Here is a 26,116-nt window from a genome sequence, read left to right as displayed (position 1 = left end):
TTTCAATACCTTTCTTATCTATTACCTCTAAGTCAAATTCTTCCAGTAATAATATCCACCTAATGAGTTTAGGCTTGGCATCTTTCTTGTTCACTAAGTATTTTATAGATGAGTGATCAGTGTGAACAATGACTTTGGTGCCTGTCAAGTTATGCCTAAACTTTTCAAATGTAAATACCACGGCAAATAATTCTTTCTCAGTTGTAGTATAGTTCAATTGTGCCTTATTCAAGGTATGACTAGCATATTATATAACATGGAAAATTTTACCTCTACGTTCCCCAAGCACAGCTCCCACGGCAAAATTGCTTGCATCACACATCAGCTCGAACGGTGACGTCCAATCAGGGGGAACCATAATAGATACAAAGATAAGTTTTTGTTTCAGCTTGATGAATGCGCCATGACAATTTTTATTGAACACAAAGGGTTGATTTTATTAGAGCAGGGTGTATAAGGGATTGGATATAGTGGAAAAGTCCTTTATGAATCTTCTATAAAACCTAGCATATCCAAGGAAACTCCTAATACCCTTGACAAAAGTTGGTGGGGTAGCTTCTCGATCACCTCAATTTTGGCTTTGTCCACTTCAATGCCCTTTTAAGAGATCTTATGGCCTAGAATAATGCCTTCGGTCAGCATAAAGTGAAACTTTTCCCAATTATGTACGAGATCAGCATTTCTCAAAGTCATCTCCAGAAATAGAGAAGTCAACCATAAAGATTTCTAGAAAATCCTCAACCATGTTAGAAAATATGGCTTACATGCAGCGCTGAAAGGTTATCAGGGCATTACAGAGTCCAAAACGCATCCTCTGGAAAGCATAAGTGCCATAGGGACACGTGAACGTAGTCTTATCTTGGTCCTCTAGTGCGATGAAAATTTGATTATATCCCTAGTATCCATCCAAGAAATAATAATATGCCTTGCCAACCAGTCGATCCAGTATTTGATCGATGAAAGGGAAAGAGAAGTGGTCTTTCTTGGTGACCTTTTTGAGTTTGCGATAGTCCATGCATATCCGCCACCTGGTGACAGTGTGTGTTGGTGACAACTCATTGTCTTCACTTGTCACCACGATCGTGCCTCCATTCTTTGGCACACATTGGATGAGACTCGCCCAAGAACTATTAGAGATGGGGTAAATCACTCCAGCATCAAGCCATTTGAGAATTTCTTTCATCATAACTTGCTTTATGATTGAGTTTAATATTCTTTGTGGTTCTATGAATTTGCCATGGCATTCTTCCAGCAAGATTTTATGTATGCAAATGGTGGGACTTATTCCCTTCAGATCCGCCATAGTCCATCCTAACGCTCTCTTGTGCTGTGACAAAACACTTAACAAACTACATTCTTGGTTAGGAGTAAGGGCAAAGGAAATAATAATAGGTAAAGTTTCATTACTACCCAGATAAACATATTTAAGATTATGTGGCAAATTCTTTAACTCTAGGGTAGGTGCACGTTGTAATGAGGGCTTAGGAGGAATAAACTCATTGAAATCAAGAGGTTCAAAACATGTACATGGGCTAGCTATGAGGAAGCTAGCCTGCTGCTCCTCAAAAGAAAAGTCATTGGGCTCTTCAACACTTTCTTCTTTAATAAGCCTCTCATAATTTTCTAGCTGAATGAAACTGTCATGGTAAAATTTATCAGCTTCTCTTGTTATAAATGAATCCGCTTAAAAAATGCTCTGGTATTCTTCAGAATCATCCATATACTTGAGAGTACGGAAGACATTAACTGTGACACATTGGTCGGCCACTCTCATGTTAAGCTCACCCTTCTCGCAGTCGATAAGAATATGTTTTGTAGTTAGGAATGGTCTCCCCAAGATTATGGGTGATGTGGCATCAACCTCGCAATCTAGAATAAGAAAGTCTACTAGAAACATGAATTTTTCCACCTTTACAATGACATTCTCGACTCGTACCTCAGGACAAACATGGGAACGATCGGCTAATTGCAAGATAACAGAGGCGGGTCTCGAATTTCCTATTCCAAGCTTCACGTAGATTGACTTAGGCATTGAGTTCACGCTTGAGCCAAGGTCACATAATGCCTTCCTAACATAACTTTCTCCTATCGAACATGGAATAATAAAACTGTCTGGATCTTGTCTTTTTGGTGGCAGCTTGCTTAAGGCATAACAATATGCCTTTGTCATGGCAACTGTCTCGTACTTCTTAGCTTTTCTTTTCTTGGTAACAATCTCCTTGAGGAACTTAGTATATTTTTGCATTTGCTCTATAACTTTAAGAAAAGAACACTAATGTGAAGTTGGTTCAGAATGTTGACAAACTTCTTGAATTGAATGTCAATATTATGGTTATTCAGTCTTTGAGGGAAAGAAGGTGGGGGTCTGACTTCTTTAAATGAAGGGACGGGAACAACGTTTGCCTTGGAATTTTTGTTTGCCCCCTCAGTTGCTTTACTCGATGAACCCTCATCCTTATCCTCTTCCACTTCCACTTGTGTTTCTTCTGGCAATTAATGCTCAATCTGCGCGATTACAGGGGTAAATCAGTCTTCGGTCTCCCCCCAAACTTGTCTTGTACATTGATTTGGGTGCTACTCCGTAGAGTAAGTACACTGTATTGCTCATTGCCATGATGTTTTGTGACTTTAGTGTCACTCGACAGATGATTTGGTTGACGTTCTTGTAATGCCGTGACAATTTGACCAACCTGACCCTCCAACACCCTCAGAGATGAATTGCGGCTTTGAAACAAAGCTCCTTGGTTTCTTATAGAGGTACATGGTCTTCGTGGTTGCTATAAACTCTTGCATTATGACCTCCAAAGAACTTGTGTTAGAAGAAGATAGCCCTCTCTTGTTAGAATTATGCCATGGCGTATTCGTTTGAAAACCTTGGGAGTCATTGAAATTCTGCTTCCGAACGGGTTGATTAGCATTATTGGTTCCTTGATTTCCCCACGAGAAGTTTGGATGTTGGTGCCATCTAAGACTATATGTGTTAGAATAGGGGTTGTTGTTCCCTCGATTGTAGTTTCCTACATAGTTGATGGATTCCTGATTGGTTAGGAACTCGCTCTCATGGTGATTGCCATGGCATAATAAACATACCGAATTGGCTACCTTCACTTCTTTCACCTCACTTGGTCTTTGCAAATTCTTTAATATATTGGTGATAATAGTAAGTTGGGTGGACACAAAATCCTCAGTGTCTAACTTGACTACTCCATGTTATTTTCGCCCAATACCAAGCCTTGTAAATGTAAATTGACAATCGTTGTTGGCAATCCTGTTCAGAATGTTGAATGCCTCTGCATGTGATTTATCGAGTAATGTCCCATTTGCCGAGGCATCTAGAATCATCCTTATGGACGCATTAACTTTGTTATAGAACATTACCACTTGAGTCTAATCTTGAAAACAATGATTTGAACATTTTCAAAGAAATCTTTTATACTGATCCTAGCATTCATACATTGATTTGTTATCAGCTTGAAGAAAAGAAGCGATGTCGTTCCTTAGTTGGGTGTTCATGTTCAGAGGATTATACCGTAGCAAAAAACTTTTGCACATATCAGTCCAAGACTCCATCGAACCCGTTAGAATGCTACTCAACCAATCCCTTACTCAGTCACGCAGAGAATATGGAAATAACTTTAACTTTAATACATCTTCGTGCACTCCTTGTTAATGGAAAGAATCGTACACCTCCAAGAAGTTACGAATATATCGTCTGGTAACTTCATTTGGCATGCCCCCAAATTACACTATGGAATTTAGCATATTGAACATGAGAGGTTTGAGCTCGAAATGGGCTGCCTGAATCTCGGGTGCCATAATTCCTGGATTTAAGTCGTCCAAAATAGGATTTAAGTGATCACGAATGGTACAAGGTTTTGCTGGATTCCTAGCATTTTGAATTGCCTCAGCATTCTGATATTCCTCATGACCAATACCTTGATTTCCAATTTCATACATATTTGCAAGTTGAACACGTCTTCTTTGCCTAAAAGCCTCTCAATCTCAGGTTCAATTTGTTCTAATGGCTATTAAGAGTGTCTTCTGGACATACACCAAGAAAAACCTGAAAAATATAAGGAACATAACAAGTAAAACTATATATAAAAAAATAAACAAGCAAAATAAAAATGTTATGCCAAAACTAATTAACTTCCAGTTTCCAATCCGCGGCAACGGCGACAAAAACTTGTCCGTGAATTGTGACTACTAAATTTGTTCGTGAAAATATGTGCAAGTACACACAATCGAACAAGCAATACAGTGATAATTGAGTATTGTATACTCAGGGATTGGAGGAAATTTACAAGTTCAGTCAAAGCAATTAACTACTTTACCTAAGTATAGTTGGTGATGGTATGTACAAATGAGAATGTTGTGGTAAGATGAAATGGATGTTGTGGAAATGGAATGATGGTAAAATGGTAGCATATAGAGATGCATTGGCCAAGTGGATGGAAATGTCGTGGCAAATTAAATTGTGTTTAGTGCAATCGAATGAGAATGTAAAGACCAAACAAAATGTAAATATTGGATTTGTTTATAAGGACTTTAGACTCATCTCACAACAAGCTACTATGGGAATGAATGATAAGAGTTACTTCGGAAACTTAAATCTACTTCTCATGATGGTCTTACTTTTATGCCTTATCTGCCTGAAAGAGTTTACTAAGGGTTCCCTATGCTATCTTTAATTAAGGGACTCGAAAGGTTCAAGATGACATGGTAAACCTATTGGCATTAGCAAGTGCAGGGATCCTATTTGTCCAGATAACAGGATATGTCACGACAATACCTTTTAGCGACATCACTAACATCTAACCTCTCGATCAAACACTACTCCTTTTAGTCGATTAAAATCCTAGCCTTATGTATAAGGTTGGATTAGGCCTAGTTACTACCTAGAACCCCGTTGCTTATGTGGATACTCCCTAGTTTCTCTCGAACACTAAGGACATGTTACTTAGTCATTCTCTCGAACACTAAGAAATCTCCTAAGGAATAGCTACTCTCATAGCTCTTACAACCTTAAGGCATTAAACATCATAAACAAAACAAACAACATCATACAAAAATAACCATCCATTAAAGTAAAACTTAAATATCCATAAGGAACTCCCACCAAATAAGACTAGTTCATGGTGGGGTTTGAATGTTCCAAGCAACAAAGCAAGAAATTAATTCATTTCATACAACCCAAATAACATAAAAGAGAGCAAACAACAAAGAGAAGGAGGAAACACCTTCGACGTATACTATCGTAGCTCCCCTCAACGACCATGAACTGCCTCAGCTCGCTAGCTCCTCTCGGACGCCTAGCTCGCCACTCCCTCTAGCTTGTTAATAGAGGAATGCAATGGCAAAGACGATGGATAGAAAAATGAGAGACATTTTTCTATGTGCAAATAAACTTAAGACGGCGTGTGTAAAGTCTCTTTTTCATGGTGGCTTCATCTCCTATTTATATGGAGAGAATAAACCTAGGAATTTGTGTTAAAATTCCTAGGATAACCCGAACAGGCTTCCTTCACGTGAGGGGGTGAGCAGCTGTGGTAGTGGCCCCCTCCAGGGCAGCTGGGCGAGTACCAGACAGGATCAACTTGCAGCTGGGCGTGGTCCCGACATAATCAGACGACCCAAGCGGCATATGTCTCCTCTCGGGTGACTGGTGGTAGAGGGAACGTGAAGACAATGACATCTTGCTCTTAAAAATATCTTTTTTCATCTTGTTCACTTCCAAAATGTTGTTTGGTTTGGCATTTGCATTCTGCTTAGCCGTTTTTCTTATCCTTGCTCCCAAATTCTGCACATCATGAAACAAAATGCCTTCCCTATAATGCATCACCATTTACGAAATAAAATGCCGCGACAAAATATATTTCCACCACATGTAAATATATGCTCCTTAATGCATCTATATGATCCTATATGAGCTCTTAGACAGTCAATAACTTAAGTAAAAAGGCCCTAAATATGGACTTTTTACGGAGTTATCACTTTACTATTGAATACATAAAACTACAAGTATTCCCATACTTTCATCCTATAAATTGTTATAAGTTTATTTCGCGATAAAAGATTTTACAATTGGGAAGGTCTTGACTTTCGAACAAGAAGAATAAAAGAGACGAGACAGTATAACTGCCAGCCCTAAGATGGTGACAAAGCAGACTAGCTTTTCCCTGTAATCCATGTACTCCATGCATGGGCACTCTCTATTATCATTCGTATTTTCACCAAATCACAAACCAAGCGACTCCAATGGTAAATGAAGACTTGTTATTCCTTGAGGTCACATGTTCGAGCATTATGAATGTCAAGAGTGTGAATATTCAATGTCAAATGGTTGAGAGTATTTATTGAACATATATTGCTTGTATTTATCCTAGATTAGTAAAAAAATTGTTACAAAAATACCAAAAAAAATGATAAATTTAGTATATTACGGGGCAAAAGTCATTCTCACCCCTTATTTCCTCTTATTCCCACACAAACCACTAATTCTCGCCTCTTTTTAATTGCTAGCAGTAAAAGGTTACAGTATTTTCTTTAGTCCAAGTCTTTCCATACTCTTTCTTCCCTCACCCTAAAATCTAAAGTAAAAGTTGTTTGCAAAAGGATGTAAAAGAATTCGGTCTAATGACACAAACTCCAAGTTGAATAAGTCAGTCATTTTTATCCCTCATTTGGAACCGGTCATGTTTTCTAATATTTCCATAGGAACAGAAAGCATGGCTCATGCATGCATGCAAACCAATTCTATGCCTTTGCTTAATCAATGTCTTCTAATCCTACTTGTAAGCTCATTAATTATTTTTGAAATGTATCGTAAAATGCTTTTGAAAAGTGTGTCAACGATCGTGCTTACTGTTTGAGTCTTCCTTTGCACATACCCACGCTGCTTCTAGGGAAGCCAGAAAATGACCTATTTTCACATTTTACACCTCCTTTTCCTCATCGTTGAATTCTCAATTTCCCTACTCATTTCGTGTCCGAAGGATTCACAGATAATCTAAAGACCAGAGTTTGGGAATGTTAAAATCTTCAAGCAAAAAAAAAATCAAAGCCGAGGAAGGAAACCCCAAAGTCCAAATTCAAACCCACATGTCATTTAACACCAATGTTTGATTCGACAAACAGCTTAATTAAACAAGATTTAGTTGATTTTGTAGTTACGTGACGACGCTGCCTACTTGAAAAACTGCGGTCAACTTAGATCCATGGCGTTTCTGGTCCTTCAAGTTGTCATAAACACATATAAATACACCTACCTTACAAAGCTACAATCTAACCATCCTCAAGCTCAAGGCTAAATCAATCTTGATTACATTAAAATGAGCAATCTACGTCCTTTTCTTGTCATGGCAACCTTGTTTTTTCTCGTATGTACTCGCCCATACGACGCTTCTGGCCGGGTTCTAAACGAAGGTTATCGTGATCTTCTGTTACAGTCTGCCCAAAAGGGGGAACCTATCCCTCCTTCTGATCACAGCGGCTGCACCCACATTCCTGGCCGTAATGGCCCGCCTTGCATAGATGGGCGAGCCTTTGCCGGCCATGTTTCATCTACGTCTAATGCGGCAGCATAATATTTGATGAATGAATAGATGTTTCAACTAGCAAACGACTACTACTTGATTGATTTCGATGTTATAATGAGATGATGGTGGAACTAAATAATGGAAACATTCCCGATCTGCTATTATAATTATTCTTTGTTCTGTTTAGATATATAAAGTATTTGCAAAACACAAGATGGATTGTTAATGAAAAATCAAAGTTTATACTTTGTTTCATAGTATTTGTAATCTGTTTTTCTTATTTTTATTCGGGTTGAGTGTGAGTAGAGAAATTAGCAGAAAATAAAAGAGAAAACCATACGTATTGTTAATCACTAAAGACGTAGACAAAGTTGCATGCAGCTTGAGATATACAGACCAGATTAGAGAAACTTCGTTTCGAATGGAGGGGATGAAAATACCTATCAGGTCCTTCTATTGTAATTTCTAGGCTTAAGTCCAAACTATAATGTTACATGTTTAGGTGTATGGGCCGTAACTACCATTAAATTATATCATTAAAGACACACGTCGCCTTTATAAAATTCTTAAAATTTAAAAAATTAAAAATATTATTATATTTATAAAAAAAAAACTCTATTTTTTTCTAAAATTATATAAAAAAACTCAAATCCTTAAAATCAACCCTAAATTCCTAACACTAAACAAAATCAGTCACGATAAATCCCACCAACACTGTTGATGTCACCAACAACGCCTACGTTTTCGACTGACATTGTCCTTGTCATCATTTGCGTTGAAGGGTCACACAAATGTCGTGATTATTTCTCTAAATGTCACGTCACCAATCGTCGTGTGGGTGATCGTCAGGTGGAGGCACAATCGGGGTTAGATTTAGTTGATGGGAACGACGATAATAAAGGGTGGTAAAGGCGTGGGTATAGGGATTAGATTTAGGATTTTTAAATTTGGGGATTTTTTATAAAGATTTTCAAAAATTTTGAATTTTTTTATTAAAAATATAATTTTAATATTTTAATTTTAAATAAAATTTTCAAATTTAACTAAACACAATACTTGTCTTTTAACGGTCGTTATGGCCCGAACACCTAAAATAATAATGTTTATAGCGTTGGGCACCTAGATGAATAAAAAATTAGACACCTATTTAAAACACATTATGTTTAACCCATTTTTCATATTAAACTAGGTCAAGTTCAAGGCAATATTTGTTGAAAGGTGATTTTTAACCATTTAATATTAAACATTCACACATTTAGTATTTCTAGTACTTAAACTCTTACCTCAAAGAATAATAACAATTTTTTACGACTTGGGTGGCTCGGATATCCTTATTCATAATAATTGCTACTCTTTTCCATGTGTTCCAACAAGTTAAAGTTAAACACATATTTTGGGAGGGGAATCAGTGTGCGAATGCTCTTGCTAGACTGGGACCAATTTTACACGTTAAAAGAGAGAAAAATCTTGGACATTTTACAATAGTATCGTCTCAAAGAATATAATATTAAATTATTGAAGGTTTTAATAAATTGCGTAATCAAAAGAATCCTCAACAATTTCGATAGTCATAATAAGTTGTTGTGAATCGTTTCTTTTGTCCAAGTCTTTTCAAGCTTAAGGACGGTTGTTTAGATTGTGGACTTAGCATATTCAAATATTAAAATTATTATTCGATGTAGATTCAAAACGAATACAAATAGATACCATTGGATATTTGTTATTTACATCCAAATTAATTATACACATGTGGTTTGAGGATCCATATATTTGACTTCGAATTATAGCATAAAAAATAGAGTTAGGATCCACATACACTATGTAAAATTAATAAGTTTTTACACAAACTTATAGTCATTAGATTTAAATAATAAATGACTTAGATATAATTAAAAATTGTAACTCATACATAAATTTTTCTTTAGCTCACAATGAAATAATGTTTTGGAGTTGAAGTTTAAAAGTTAGAGTTTAAGATTTAAGGTTTAGGGATTAGGAATTAGAGTTTAGAATTTTGGATTTGGGGTTTAGGAGTTTGAGATTTGGAGTTTTGAAGTAAAAAAAATGTTTATTTATTTATTTAAATTTAATGACTATAAATTAGTATAAGACTTATTAGTTTACATAGTGTAAGTGGATCCTAATTCCTATGTTCTAACCTTAAAAAATAAGTTTGTTACAATAGGATCGGTTATGTCGGACATTCAATAATATATTTAAAATTTTAATTTTTGATTTTTTGTGAATTCAAATATCCGATAGATAATAGTATTTGATTTGAAGTTAGGTAATGATACTCGAACCATTCAAAATAATAAAAAAAATTAATGAATTTATTAGTTTATATTATGATAATTAAAAAAAATAAAAGGTATTCCCGCGTCCTACACGTTTTTCATATTCCTTTCTCCTCCCCCAAAGTTCAAGGTCAAGCTGTTTGTAAAAGCATTCGAATGTATTCAGTCTATGGACACCGGCGGATGCATTAAGTCTTTAGCGTCAACTGCGTATCATTATTTTGAAAAACAAATAATTAAATTTAATATAATATGTTAAGAAAAAATTTAAAAAAACGCGTACCTATTAATTTTAAGAAATTAAAATTTTAGGTCACATTCTTAAACTTCTTTTCTGGATCCGTCACACTGACTAAACTCATGTTGAAGCAGTCAGCATTTGGAGGGGGTCTCGTCTTCTCTTTCCATTGTTGAAGCTTCGGTGTCTCTTTCCTCATTTTCCCCAGAGATTCAAAATTTTCGTTTAATTGAAAGCTTCATCATGGGCCATGCAAACAAAATCTTCATCAAACAGCTTTAATTAAACATGATTTTTCTCATTCAGTCTAAAGACGCTAAACCCCATGTTGAAGACTTGAGTCATTTGGAACGGGTCCCGTCTTCTATTCCCATTGTTGAAAGCTTGAAGATTTAGTGACTCCGACTGAATTTTCATTTTCCCCAGCAAATCACATGTTATCTGAAAGCTTACCATAGGAAACATGTGACGCAAAATGCAAACATGTTCAATGAATGTAGCCCAACAATATGAGACGACAAAAGAAAATCTTATTTAAATAATTGATTCACAAAAATCGTGGTAAATACCATTTAATTCTATGGTTGGATCTGGTCGTAAATTTCGTGTACATGAATCAATAATAAAAAGAATAATTAATAACATGAGAAACTATTCTATTAAATAATTGAAAAAATGGTATATAAAATAAATACGCAATTTTTACGAAACAACCGATTGGACACGAGTTGAGGCCTGCAACTACGCAGTTTCTTTAAGACAGATTTTCCACCACTCTTTGGTGCTCGAGATTTTTGGTCGTATGTCTCCTAGGATAAAACAACGAAATAATCAGTGCACAGTAGCACAATTGTTGATATCACGAACTATTCCTTGCATTCCTCTATCACCGAAAAAACTAGAGGAGAGAAAAACTTTTTGAATATTTTTTGAGTTATTTTTTTAATTATGTTTAACCTAGTAGGTTTACACGGTATTTATAGGGATTTCACATTGTGAACAATTGAAAATTTTTGACCTAATGAAGCATTAATTAGAATCAAACAATTAAGCAATTTCCAAAATTATTGTTTTGATTAAAAGAACCTTTTAATATTTATTCTTTTAAATCCAAAACAAATTTTGAAAAAGATATGCTTCATTTGAGGGAAAAATATTTCACCTTTTTGTTAAAATATCCGCAAGCCAATAAAAAACCTGACCGGTTCGGACATTCACGTTACCCACATCGTGCACGTCTGCACGTGTACAAACCAACAATTGTTTCACATTTTCCTCGACAACATTTGGATCAATTTCTCATTCAAAGCTCCAAAATTATCAACTTTTGTAACAATCTCTCACATGAATGAAACTGGTCATTTTATCAAAATCATTTTGACTTGATGTGGTGATAGACTCTACGATCGATAGTTGCATAGGATAGGTAGATGTCCTCCTTTGAACCGTCCCTTGTGACAACATATTTACTTTACTGGCTAACCAGTAGTTGTGATGTCCTTGAATTGTTATGTCATTTTTGTAAACGATGATATACTTCACACAACTACCATTTTGATAAGAGTTTTAGTTCTCATGGGTATGTCCTTAAAACCATGAACATCGTCTGGTTCTGCAAGATTTTGAAAAAACTATACCCATTAGTCTCTTTGAAGCGACCCTACTTTACTTTCACATCGGTGACTTATGTTGCTCGACTTACCAAAGCACACAATGGTCATTAAAAGCTTTGCTTAGTCTATACTAATTTGATCATTGTTTACATCATAGAAACATACTTGGGATAAAAGAAACCCACAGTGACCGTACATGGTTCATGCAATTATGTTATCCCTTTGAACCTAGATCTTTTAATTTTCCTTCACATAACACTTTAAATTTTCCATGGCCTTTAGTCTCATTCCTTTAGATTTTTTTCTCAACTTGATCTCAATTTAACCCTTTGGTTAGTGGATCTGTAATGTTATCCTTTGATCTTAAAAAATAAATAGAGATAACTCCCTTTGAAATCAATTTTGTAATGATATCGTGCATATATCTCGACTTACCATTATACATAAAGTTATGTGGTCTATCAATTTCGTTTGTTTTCAGTATATGATTATTGTGGGAACACACTTTGATCATTCAAGAATATCCTCCAAGAAATTCTAAAGCTATTCAGCTTATTCTCCAGACTGTCTAGAGCTACAAACTTAGATTCCATTGTGGATCTACTTATAACCATTTTCTTGATAATTTTTCATGACACGACTCATCTTTCCAATGTGAAACATATTCACTTATGTCTTTGATATCTTGAATATAAGATATTCAACTGGCATAGGAGTATCCTTATAGAATAATACAATTCATGATCTTGAGCATATCTAAAAGTATCTCAGTGCTCTCACAATTGCGTTTCAAAAATTTAACCTTGAATAACATGTGAATATGCTTAAATTGCTCACAATGAGAGCAATATCTACTCTAATACAATTCATTTAAAAAATTTATTACCATTGCATATTCCATTTGGTTAATGTTTTAACCTTTGTTTTAGACAAATGTTGACTCGTATTCATTGGAGTTCTAGTTATGTCGGAAACATCCTTTTCAAACTTTGCTTGTCCATGTAGTGTGAATTCATCAATATGAGACACTCATAAAGATGTTAAATTTTGGATGTCAAAAGTCATATCAATCAGCCACATATTTTTTTCATGTCAAATCTTGAATTTAACATATCTTTGACAAGTTTTACCATTTCATTGTTATTTGTAACATTAAGTATGTCAATAACATAAGACGTCTATAATTTTGACATACACACATTTTTCACACTCTTTTGTCATCATGACAATATCTCTGGTTCAACCTCTTGTTGAACATCTAGACTTAACTTTATTGATAACCTTTGATCAAATATCTTCAAAGAACGAAGCATTCGTTGATTCTAATATCTTATTCTTGTGAATCTCATGGTTCTTTGATTCATACACAAGATATCGATATGTCTTGATATAATCTATATAGCCAATGAAAATACTATTCACTATTTTGGGGTTTATTTTCGTTTCATTCAATAATAAAATCATTATCTTTACAAAACACCCCCATAATTTTAAGAAGTTGTAAAAACGTTTTCTACATTTCCATAACTCGTACTTGTCATTTTCCATAACTAATAGTTGTAGAAAGGTAATTTACAGAAAACAACTTCCCCCACATGTTCTGTTATAACTCAGAACTTACCATTGCATTCATCATTTTCTTTTTTTTAAGAATTAATTCTTCCGCTTTGCTACTCCATTTAATTCAAAAAAGTATGATGGTGTCACTTCATGAATAATTTATTCACCACCATAATCACTTTTTACCATCTTAATATTTTTTATTAAGTTAGTTTTCAACTTTGAGTTCATAGAGAATAACATTCTCTATAGCTTCATTTTTTGCTCAGCAAATATATATCAATACTTTTTTCTATCACCAATGAAGGTAATAAAATATTTATTCCTTCTTATTTGTAAAAGTATATCAAGTAAACCCATTAATACGACAGGAATTCAATTTCTAAAATAAATTTACTTTCAAGATCTCACTTTACAAACATATTGAGATTTTTAAGAAATAAATTTAACGATTTATTTTTTTTCTTTCAAAATAGAATCGTACTTGATTCCCAAGAAAATAAATTCAATCCACCGATTTATTTTCTTTTACAAAACAGGAAAATAAATACAACGGTTTATTTCCTTTTACAAAATAGGAAAATAAATCCAATGATTTGTTTTCTTTTACAAAATATGAAAATAAATTCTATGATATATTTCTTTTTTACATATCATAATCATATAAGATTCATAGGAAAGTAAATTTAACGATTTATTTTCTTTTACAAAACAGGAAAATAAATTCGACGATTTATTTCATTTTACAAAACAAAATCATATAAGATTCATAAGAAAATAAATTCAACGATTTATTTCCTTTTCCAAAATATAAAAATAAATCCATCGATTTATCTCTTTTCATAAAACAGGAAAATAAACTTAATGATTTATTTACTTTCATAAAACAACAAAATAAATCCAACAATTTATTTCCTTTTAAAAATAAGAAAATAAATCTAACGATTTATTTTCTTTTACAAGATAAAATCATATAAGAAAATAAATCCAACAATTTATTTCTTTATTTAAGATTCACAATAAAATAAATTTAACAATTTATTTACTTTAACAAAATAGAATCATTTAAGATTCTCAAGAAAATAAATTTAACAATTTATTAAATTTTACAAAATATAATCATTTAAGATTCTCAAGAAAATAAATTTAACAATTTATTTTTTTAAATGATAGAATCGTCTATGATTCTCAAGAAAATAAATTCGACAATTTATTTTCCTCGTAAAGTTAAAATCATTCAAGATTTTCAAGGAAATAAATTTTAACAATTTATTTTTCTTACAAAGTTAGAATCATTTAAGATTTTCAAGAAAATAAATTCAACAATTTATTTTCCTTACAAAGTTAGAATTAGCACAAGATTCTAACAGTATTTCTCCTTTTTTAAGGTTATATCTTCTGTTAACCAACGAGATTAGTAGTACTAAAACTCGAAAAAAATATCACGACAACTCAATTTTGTTTAACAAACAGAAATCTAAAGGAATTAATCCTTTTATTTTTAATTTTTGTAATCCAATAATCGAAAGTAATTAATCCTTTGATTTTATTTTTGGCAACACAATAATCAAAAGGAACTAATCCTTTGATTTTACTTTTGACAACCCAATAATCAAAAGCCTTGGATTAAACTTTGAATCTGTTTGTTTGTACATAATTTCTCCAAAAAAAAAAAATTATTAGTACAATAATAAAATTTATAGTGATTTCAAAACACAATCAATAATAATTATAAAAACCAAAGATATTCATTGTCCATGTCATATTTAATATTCCATACTAAAAGGTCAAAAGTTATACGGTAATAATACCCTAATAATAATATCACGATTAATGCTTACATGTACTTTTATGGGTGTAATCTTATCATAACGATATTCCCCAAAATACTATCACATTAATTCTTTAATTGCTCTATGTTTATAGGAACAACCACATATGGAATAAAATCTATAGGCAAAGAAACACATTTATTCTTTATTACAAAATCAACATTCTGAAAAATTAGTAACCAACGTTACTTTAACGACAATTTTTATTGAATAGACTTGTCTATTTTAAAATTAAGCAAACCTATTAAAGGGACAAGATAAATCCCGAAAATGAATTTATTTGCTTTTTGTGATTTTTCAAGATTTCCGAATCATCTCGAAATTTTGTTCTAGAAAGGTAGAAGATGGAATATGTCTTAAGATTGTTACAAGTATAACAATTCGGGACGATAAAAAGAAAATCTTATTTAAATAATTGATTCACGCAAGTCGTGACAAATACTATTTAATTCCACGATAAGATCTTCTTGTAAAGTTCGTGTACACGAATAAAGAATAAAAAATGATTAATAACATGGGAAATTATTCTATTAAATAATCGAAAAAATGGTATAAAAAATAAATACACAATATTTACGAAACAATCGATTAGAAATGGGTTGAGGCCTGCAACTACGCAATTTCCTTAAGATATATTTTTCAACACTCTTTGGTGCTCGAGATCTTTGGTCATATGTCTCCTAGGATACAAAGCGAGATGATTAGCGCAGAGTAGCACAACTGTCGAGATCACGAACTATTCCTTGCATTCCTCTATCACCGAAAAAACTAGAGGAGAGAAAAACTTTTTGAATATTTTTTGAGTTATTTTTTTAATTATGTTTAACCTAGTAGGTTTACACGGTATTTATAGGGATTTCACATTGTGAACAATTGAAAATTTTTGACCTAATGAAGCATTAATGAGAATCAAACAATTAAGCAATTTCCAAAATTATTGTTTTGATTAAAAGAACCTTTTAATATTTATTCTTTTAATTCCAAAATAAAATTTGAAAATATATGCTCTATTTGAGGAAAAAATATTTCACATTTGGGTTAAAATATATGCAAGCTCACAAAAAGCTTGAATGGTTTGGATATTCACGTTACTCACATCGTGCACGTCAGCACATGTACAAACCAACAATTGGTTTCACATTTTCCTCAACAATGTTTGGATCAATTTCTCACTCCAAAATTATTAAATTTTCCGACAGCCCATTCAAACAAAATCTTCATCCAAAACCACTTTATGTGCACGCTTTAAAGTTTTTGTTTCTTTAGATCAATATTGCTGCTTCTTGGAAAGTCTTTGTTTCTCATTTTATAGTCTCATCACGAGGCCACCCACACCCCATTTTTTGCTTTTTAATCTTATGATTCAAATCGTAAAACCCATGCTTATTTTTTTCATTTCTCCTCTTAGTCAAGGCCCACTTGTTAAAGTCATTCACGTCGCCAGGGCTAGATCACATATAAATACGCTTATCTGCAATATATTTTCTAGCTAGTTTTGTATCATATACATTACAATGAAGAACCTACATCATTTCCTTGTCATTGCAGCTGTGATTTTTCTTGTCGGCAACCGCTTAGACGATGTTTCTGGCCGGATTATCAACAAAAATGATCTTATGTTGCGGGCTGTCCAAAAGGCCAAGGGAGTACATACCCCTCCTTCTGGACACAATGGCTGCACCCACATTCCCGGCAGCAGAGGCTCGCCTTGCATTAACCAGGGGGCCTTTACAGGCCATGTTATGGCTCCTTCAGGGCTGCAACCAGTTCCAGTGGTTCCACTTCGTGATGCATACTAGTCTCAAATGAGTCTCTCCTTTTGTTGCAGATAGCAACTGATTAGTACTTTATTGATTTAGCTAGTGATAATAAGTTCATGAACATGCAATAAGTTCCCCCAAATTCCGATTTTTGTTATCTCTTTCTTATGGGCGATATTAAATAAATTAGCATACTTTATGTTACGTTTATCCTAGGTTATCTTTTGAAGTATGGGAGCTTTGATTTCTCCTACGAATGTAAAGGACCCTGGCCCAATCAATCAGACCATGAACCGGATCCATTAATTGGGTCAACGAAACAAACTTATGAGCATGACATATGAGGAGTGAACAAAATTCGACTTTAAAAATCAAATTTGATTTGACATTAATAAATTAGATTTGATTGGACTCGTAATTTTATAAAAGGTAAACTACGGAAATAATTATTTTCGTTTGAGTTTTATAAACGTTTTCTCAATGAATTAAAAAAATTATAAGATTTGATCACTTTCATTTCGTTTTAATTAAGATGTGATCACTAAAAGTTAACAGCCATTAAATCTTTAATTGTTTGTTGACATTGCACGGCAAGTATATAAAATTAAATTACAACATTTCCATGTAGATAATACATGAATTAAGTTTTGGTCATTTTCTTTTCATATTTGTACACTTTTATTTGCTAAATTTAAAAAACATAAGTAGTCATTTTATGTTATTGTTTTATTAAGTTCTGGTCACTTACGTTATCATTTTATTAAGTTGTTGTCACTTGGACATTGATTATCGTTAGTTTGATGATGTGACTCGTTAGTAAAATGGTTTAAGTTTTATTTCAAACCTTAAACTTTAAACAAATACTGATTTTCGGTCTTTTTGTAAATTCAAATTAGTTTAGGGACAACATTTCAATTTATCCATTTTTTAATATTTTTCTCCCCAGCCCCAATATTGTTCATCTTCTCCCCGCTTCTCTTCAGACATATCCGCTCCATTGTAATAACCTTTTTATTTCAAGTATTAGTTGTAATTATTTGAAGTCAAATTAGGTGGGTTCTCAGTTGTAAGAAAATATATAAAAAGAAATAATGAAGACCATGAAAAAAATAGGGAATTCACCATTAAAAGTCCAAAAGATTCACCACTACAGCAACGCCATCGCCTCGAGCTGAGAAAACTAGAGCTTCTTTAATGATGATGTTATTGACGACACAATACTAGATTTCCATCTTTGACGTGTTGTTGACCAACAAAATCCTCGTGATGCGAAAGATCGTCGAGAATGTTTTATTGCATCTGAAAGTGATCGATCTCTACAATGTTTACAAAGATCAAACCAACGTTCACTTAGTATTGTCGCTCTACTCTGGCGGTGAGTTGTTCGATCGGGTCATCACGAAAATAAGGTGCTCGAAGACAGGCGTGATGGCGGTGGTGCGATAGATCGCGCAGGCCGCAGGGGTTAACGATGATTCATGGGGATCTAGAATAAGAAAATTGCTTGTTCTTGAGCAAAAACAAAAATTGACATTGAAGATCAGAGATTTTGGATTGAGTGCATTGGATAAATTCAAGGATCCAATTATCGGGTTGTTTGGATCTATTGATCATGTTTTACCAAAGGCCTTTCTCAAGGGAAAATCACCACGAAGAGTGATATCCGATTATCGAATTATTTGGATCTATAAATTTATCTTCTTGTTCCTTGTTGGATTTGACATTCTGCAATCTCAATCTTTAGAAATTGATTTTTAGTTTTGTATAACTTAGATTACACAACTTCATTTTATCTCTAGATCTCTACCCTCTTATTTTTCTCAGGACTTGTATTATTATTTGTTATCAAAAGTTTAAAATTTTTCATTATTCTTGAAATGCAACATGAGTCCTTGAATGAAGGCAAATGAAGTAATGGAGCAGAGATTTATGAAGAAGTAAGGATAAGATTGACAACAATGGGTTGGGAAGAAAACCTATTAAAAATGGATAAATTGAAATGTTGTCCCTAAACTAATTTGAATTTACAAAAAGACTCATAATCAATATTTTGTCTAAAAAGTGGTTAAAATAAAAAATTAAACTATTTTACTAGTTGAACACGTTATCAAACTAACGTCATTTCAATGCTCAAGTGATTAAAACTTATGTTTTTTTTTTAAATTTAGTGAGCAAAAATATACAAATATGAAAGTGACAAAAATTTAATCCATGTATTATCTATGTAAAAATGATATAATTTTAATTTTATATATTTTTCGTGTCAGTCAGCAAATCGTTAAAGGTTTAATGCCGGTTAACCTTCAGTAACTACCTCTTAATTAAAACGAAACAAAAGTGACTAAATTTTATGTTTTTTGAATGAGGAAAAAATTTATAAAACTCAAATGAAAGTGATCATTTCTATAATTTATCCTTTATAAACTCAGTTGAATTTTTTTTAATAAAATTGAAATTATAAAATATAACCCGTCAACTAAATTAACTCTTTATTTTACTTAATCAAATAATCCTTTACATGTACATAAACTTTAAAATAAATTCAAAACTAATAAAAATATTACAATTTCGATTGAATTAACATTATTATTATGATATTGTGAAACTTTGACCTCCTTAAAATTTAACAAAGAAATAATTTATCATACTAAGCAAGGAATCAGGATATTAGCACAATACACGATATGATAACGATTTATAAATTTAATTGTTTAATTCAAAGTAGCAGTTATTCTGCTTATTACATCCGTACCTATGTTTATAATTTATAAATGGCAGTGGAACAAAAAGGATAAGAAAATTAAATTCACTAGCACGTTAATCACGACATATTTATTCTCTAATCGAGATCTCCTCTTTCCTGAATCCTCACCGGAAAGCCACCTTTCATCTTCGACGTCAGAGAAACAACAAACGATGGTTCAAACCCATCCCCCACCGCCGGCACAACCTTGAACCGTCGTAGAACTCCAGCCGCCACCCTTTTCATCTGCAGAAATGCCATCTCCTTTCCCAAACAAACTCTGGGTCCCGCCTGGAACACTGGATAAGTATAAGGATCTCTCCCCCACAAAGCTCCATTTCCCTCCCTCGTCCCTCTGCAACCACCGCTCCGGCTTGAACACTTCCCAATCCGATCCCCATAGCATCTCCATCCTCCCCATCGCATAAGGATGATACGTCACTATCGTTCCTTTCTTCACCACCGTCCCGTCTGGCAAAACATCGTCGTTCTCCGCCGTCTTGCCGTCCACTGGAACCGGAGGATAAAGTCTCATTGTCTCGCAGAGACAAGCATGCGTATAAACCATGTCTTTAACTTCCTCGAACACCGGCATACCGGATTTCCCTTTGATTTCTTTGAGAATCTCTTCTTCAACTTCAGGGTTTTTGGATAATAGCCAGAAAAACCACGTCAAAGCAACCGACGTCGTGTCTCGGCCGGCGAGTATAAAGCTGATGACAATATCCGTAGCGAAATTCTCGTTCGTGAGGCCGGAGCTCAAAAATCTCGATAAAAGATCAACTGATTCCAAAGACGATTTATCAGCTAGTTCCTGTTTCTTTTCCCCTTACGATCTTCATCGCAAATTCACGAACTCGAGAGACCGCAATTTTCAGTCTCTTCTCCGATCCCACATCGAAAAATCGCATTATTTTCCAAGATATACTAAACAAAGCACGGAATCTTATGCTACTTATTTTAGTAGCCTCTTCAAACGCTTCAGCGAACTCCGCCGACGGTAACGACGGCGAAAGGCATGCTGGGTCAAACCCGAAAGCGATCTTACAGACATTGTCAAAGGCGAATCTCTGAAGAATCTCTTGCAAGTCAAGCGCGTTCTTATCAACAGCAGCATCAGAAAACATCGGGATCAAACACCCATTAAGCTCGGTATCAACAACGTTTTGAATAAATTTACGCAGAGACTTGGTGTTGAACTCGTGGCTGGAAACTTGTCTCTGGAACTTCCACGACTCGCCGTCGACGTTGAAGATTCCGTTGCCGAGAAAATCAAAGAGAACACTATAAGAGGAAGGGCCTTTCTGGTAGTTGGAGAATTGGGTTTTGAGTATGTGCTGAACATTGGCTGGATTCGCCGTGAAAATATGCCGGCCACCGAATAAAAGATGGAAAGTGAAAGTTGCGGAGGGAGAGTTCTGGAGGATTAGTGTAGTCCATTGTACACGATCTTCTTCATGGGATTTGAGGGCTAAAGAAGAACCGATTATTGGATAATATTTGGGGGAAATTGAATGAGCCGGTGGAGCAGATTCTTTGGGTTTTGATGTTTTGGTGATGAGTTTTAGGATGACAAATGGGAGAGTGAGAAGGAAAAATGAAGTAAATAGCTGAATCAACATCTTGCTAATGACTTTGTGAGGGTTTGCTTGATATGATTCTCAAAATGTTCTCCTCTATTTATACACACCACTTTCTCTCTCTTCCGTATACGATAAGGTTTCTGGAATCACGAGCTTTTCCATAAAGATAAAATATAGTGAGAGTCTAAATTATTTTAATACTTATATTTTTAATTTTTTAAAATTATATCTAAAATTTAATTTTTTTTCTTTTTAGTATTATTGTTTAAAATTTAACTTTAATTTTTTTAAAAAAAAAATTTAGGTAATAAAACGAAACAAAATGATAGTTTAGGCATTAAACGTTTTATGTTTTTAACGATATAATACTAAATTAAAACAAAAATTAAACGTTAAGTATGATTGTGAAAAAAATATAAAGTTAATAAAATAAACTAAAACTGATAGTTTAAATATTAAATGCATTGTTTACTCGAAATATAATTAGGAATGTTCTTCCATTTTCATTTTTAGGATAAACTACACGTTTAATACATAAACTATCAATTTTTAGTTTGTTGTAGTACCTAAATTTTTAATTTTTTTAAAATCATATCTAACATTAAGTTTATTAAAATAGATCATAATTGAAAGTTTAGGTATTAAACGCATAATTTACTTTTTTTTATTTCGTTCTTTCACATGATATTATAAAAACTTTTATAATAACTAATTCTTCTAGTATATTTTATATTTTTAATAAATTATAGGAAATTAGGATTAAATATTAAGTAAAATAAATTATTTAAATTCAGAACTATGTAAATTTATTAAACATTTATTTTTTTTAAATTAGAGGGAGCAAAAGACTAATCTAACTTAAATTTAAATTGATTGTATTATTACAATACATAGGGTATTATTTGGTTGATTTTGTTGCATTTAGTTGACTGCTTTTTTCTTTATTGTTATTTGTTGCAACTTTTTTTTTCCAAAGAGACAAAGTTAACCGATTTGAAGGTCAAAAACATTAAATTGTTAACACCTATACGCCGACCTCTAGTTTAGGTAATTTAGAAGTTTCTTATGGCTTTTTGTCGTGTTTAGGCAGAATATTTTTAATTAATTTAGGGTAAATATAAGATAATATATGTCAAAACATAACTCTTAACTATTTGACATTTAATGCTCACACTCTTGACATTCTTAATGTTCGAATTCAAAACTTCAAAAAATAACAATAATTTTTTTACTATTAAAGTTGCTCAATTCATGAAAAGAAAAACCTTACTACCATAAGCTACATAATAAATAATGGATAATTTCGATCTCAATAAATTATAAATTAGTTTTCTAATGAGTGGTCCATCTAAAACTTGGATTCCACGTCAAATTAGTTTGTCTTCCTTAAAAAAAATAGTAATTTGAAATAATTTTGATGTTAATAATATAATGAAAATAAAAATAAATTAATTAATTAAATTTGATTGATATATTGCATTAGTACAATATATGTGAGACATCTATTTGAGGGATAGTGAAAGTTTGAATGCAATTTTGTAATCATATTCTTTATTTTTTGGTTCATACCTTTGAGGGCGTGAGAAGTGGTTCTGTTTTTTAATAAAATGTCGTCATGGATGATTGAGTTTGAGAATTAGGGTGCGTTTGGTTCACGGAATGTAAGATTACCAGTGGGAATAAAAGATTATCAGGGAATAGGATTACTGGGAATGTTATATTTTGTGTTTGGTTAGTTTAGCAGGAATGTAAGATTACCGTGTTTGGTTAAAGGAATAAAAGATTATTGGAATGTATATTTGACCAAATTGTCCTTATTATATATTTGTATAATATTACAAATTGTAAAATATTTATATATTTTCTTTAAAAAATTAAATTCATAATATTTATATATATTTTTTACAAAATTAAAAATATAAAAAAGGTTTAATGAAAGAGTAAATTTTTTTAACCCCTGAACTTTATATAAAATTTTAATTATAGATTTTTTTTGTAAATCTAAAATAATTTAAGCATAAATTTGTAATTTAACCTTCGTAAAATTTTTATTATTCAATGACAAAAGAATGATATTTTTTAAAAAATAAAAATAAAAATTTAAGGGCATTTTAGTCCAAAACGCCGGTAATGTTACAATACCTAAGGGAAGGGATGTAATGACATTCCCGGTAATATACCCCAAAAAATCTACTATTGGTAATAAAACATTACCGGGAATGAGATTTCCAACCAACCAAACATGGGAATGTGGATCCCACAATCCTTGAACCAAACACCCCCTTAGAGTACAAAACAACTACGTTAGTCTTCAAACTCTGATTCGGTGTCTATGTAAAAGGAAATTTAGAGCTGCCGGACAACTTTACGGCTAAAACAAGTGTGAACAAATAAACATTCATCTTATTTTATTAAAGCAAGGCGGTCCCCGATGTTATAAACGTAAGGAAAGGCGTACTTCTCCAGATTGGTAAAGCTCTCACAGCAATGGCAAACTATCAATATCTTCGTATAGGAATAATCTTATTGTGATCGTTAAATAAAAAAAATATTTAATTAAATTATTAAAATTGTAATATTATTTTAATCAAATTATCAATCGTTAATCATTACTAAAATTATTGATATAATAATAAAATAAATTTATATAATAATATATTTTATTTTCATTACTTATAAATTCAATTATTTCAGCCCTAAATCAATTTGATTCAAATAACTTAACTTCAGAAATTTTATCAACTTAGTCTCATTGTCAAACTATTCATCTCAACATAAATTTAGTCCTCAAAACTTATTTATGTGTGTGACTTGAAGAGTGGTTACCACTACATTCGAATGGAAGAAAGCTACAAATAGAAAATAACTTTCAAGAAGAAGTTCAGATTATACGAATGGCTTGATTCTCTTCGGCCTCACAAATGCATCGAGCACATTCATGCATGTTCTGAAAGAGTTCATAGGTAAGTATGTTGTTGCTTACTTTAATGATATCATTATCTACTCACTTTCTCTTGAATCCCATGTCAGACATATTCGTTATGTATTCGAATTTCTACGAAAAGAACATTTATTTGTTAACATGGACAAGTGTGTGTTTTGTAGTGTTATTCTTATATTTTTAGGCTTTATAGTAAGTGCACAGGGAATCCGTGTAGATGAAGAAAAGGTAAAGGAATTCAAGAATAGCCCACACCATCTTCCATCAACGAGGTAAGGTCCTTCTACGACTTAGCAAGATTCTATCGTCGTTTTGTCAAGGACTTCTTTACCATTTTCGCACGATTGACGAAAATAATCAGGAAGTCGGTTGAATTCAAATGGGGTCAACAAAAACAAGAAGCATTTGAACTGCTTAAAAGTAAGTTATGTTATGCACCCATTCTTCGTCTTCCTGATTATTCTAACACTTTCGAGCTAGAATGTGATGCTTCAAGCATAGGCGCACTACTCATGTAGGAAAACCAGCATATCGCTTATTTTAGAAAGAAGTTAAAAGGCGTACAACTAAATTACTCCACCTAGTAAAAAGAACTATTAGCACTCATCCATGCAGTCAAAGTGTGGCAACACTACATTCTTCCTAAATAGTTTGTCATACATACAAACCATGAATCATTAAAGTGGTTAAACGGTCAAGGTAAGTTAAGCAAACAACATGCTCGATGGGTTGAATTTATTGAATCTTTCCTATATATGATTGAGTACAAACAAGGGAAAGATAACATTGTAGCTGATGCATTATCTTGAAGTTACACACTCATTACATAAATGCATACTAATATTCTAGGTTTCAAGCACATAAAAGAACTTTACTCTTCCAACTCATATTTTTCTGAGATTTACAACCAATTGTTCAAAAAGGTACTTTTAACAAGTTTTATCTTGTAGGTGGATTTCTTTTCCGAATGAACAGGTTTTGCATATCACAAGGCTCACTACGAGAGTTTATAGTCCATTAGTCACATTCAGGAGGACTAATAGGTCACTTCGGTGTTAACAAAACACTTGGCATAATCATGGAACACTTCTTCTGGCCGCACATGAGGAAAACTGTGAAAAAGGTGAACTTAATGCATCATATGCAAACAACCCAAATCCAAAGTAAACCCTAATAGTTTGTATACTCCTCTCCCAATTTCTTCCTCGCCTTGGATTGATTTATCTATGTATTTTATTCTAGGCTTACCTCGAAACAAGAAAGGTTGAGATAATATATTTGTGGTTGTAGATAGGTTTTCAAAGATGATACACTTCATCTCATGCCACAAAACAGACGACGCAACATAACATGCATTTTCGATCTTTTCTTCTGAGAGATAGTGAGACTTCATGGCATTCCTCATACTATTGTGTCAGATCAAGAAACAAAGTTTATAAGACACTTTTAGAATGTATTATGGGGTAAGATAGGTACGAAACTTCTAAATTCAGCTACTTGTCATCCTCAAACTAATGGAAAAACTAAGGTAATTAACTAGATTCTTGGTTTTTTACTTAGAATAATGGTCGGTAAGAACACCATAACTGGAAGAAGGTTTCATTTAATTTACATACAACAGACCAATCCACTCCACGACATGATATTCTCCATTCGAGATAGTTGATGGATTTAATCCACTAACTACTTTAGACCTCATTCCTTTACCCTTAGATCACATTACAAACATGGATGGCGAACAGAAAGCAGCTTTCGTCAAGGATATTCATGCCAAAGCTAAACAAAGGATGGAGAAAACATACGAGGCAGTAGTTCATAGAGTAAACAAAGGCTGACACCATTTCATATTTGAACCAGGTGACTAGGTGTAGGTACACATGAGAAAGGAAATTTTTCAAAGCAAAGAAAATTTAAACTTGACCCACGAGGCGATGGGTCATTCCAAGTACTCGAGCAAATCAATAACAATGCCTATCACTTTGATCTTCCAAGTGAGTATGATTTGAGTGCA

The 26,116-nt window shown here is 33.0% G+C and overlaps 1 protein-coding gene and 1 pseudogene across 1 annotated transcript; both read right to left on the bottom strand.

The window, feature by feature from the left end:
* Positions 1-1,684: 1,684 nt before the first annotated feature.
* Positions 1,685-2,245, bottom strand: LOC120152959. The gene has a single exon (XM_039165017.1). It carries the CDS (start codon positions 2,243-2,245, stop codon positions 1,685-1,687), a length of 561 nt encoding a protein of 186 aa, XP_039020948.1.
* A 17,320-nt stretch (positions 2,246-19,565) lies between these two features.
* On the bottom strand, positions 19,566-21,218 carry LOC120152928 (annotated as a pseudogene).
* Positions 21,219-26,116: the final 4,898 nt, after the last annotated feature.

Source organism: Hibiscus syriacus, unplaced genomic scaffold (genome assembly GCF_006381635.1).
Source record: "Hibiscus syriacus cultivar Baekdansim isolate YM2019G1 unplaced genomic scaffold, ASM638163v2 tig00111096_pilon, whole genome shotgun sequence".
Lineage (NCBI taxonomy): Eukaryota > Viridiplantae > Streptophyta > Magnoliopsida > Malvales > Malvaceae > Hibiscus > Hibiscus syriacus.
The sequence above is the reverse complement of the archived record's forward strand: the minus strand, read 5'-3'. Positions and strand labels throughout refer to the sequence as shown.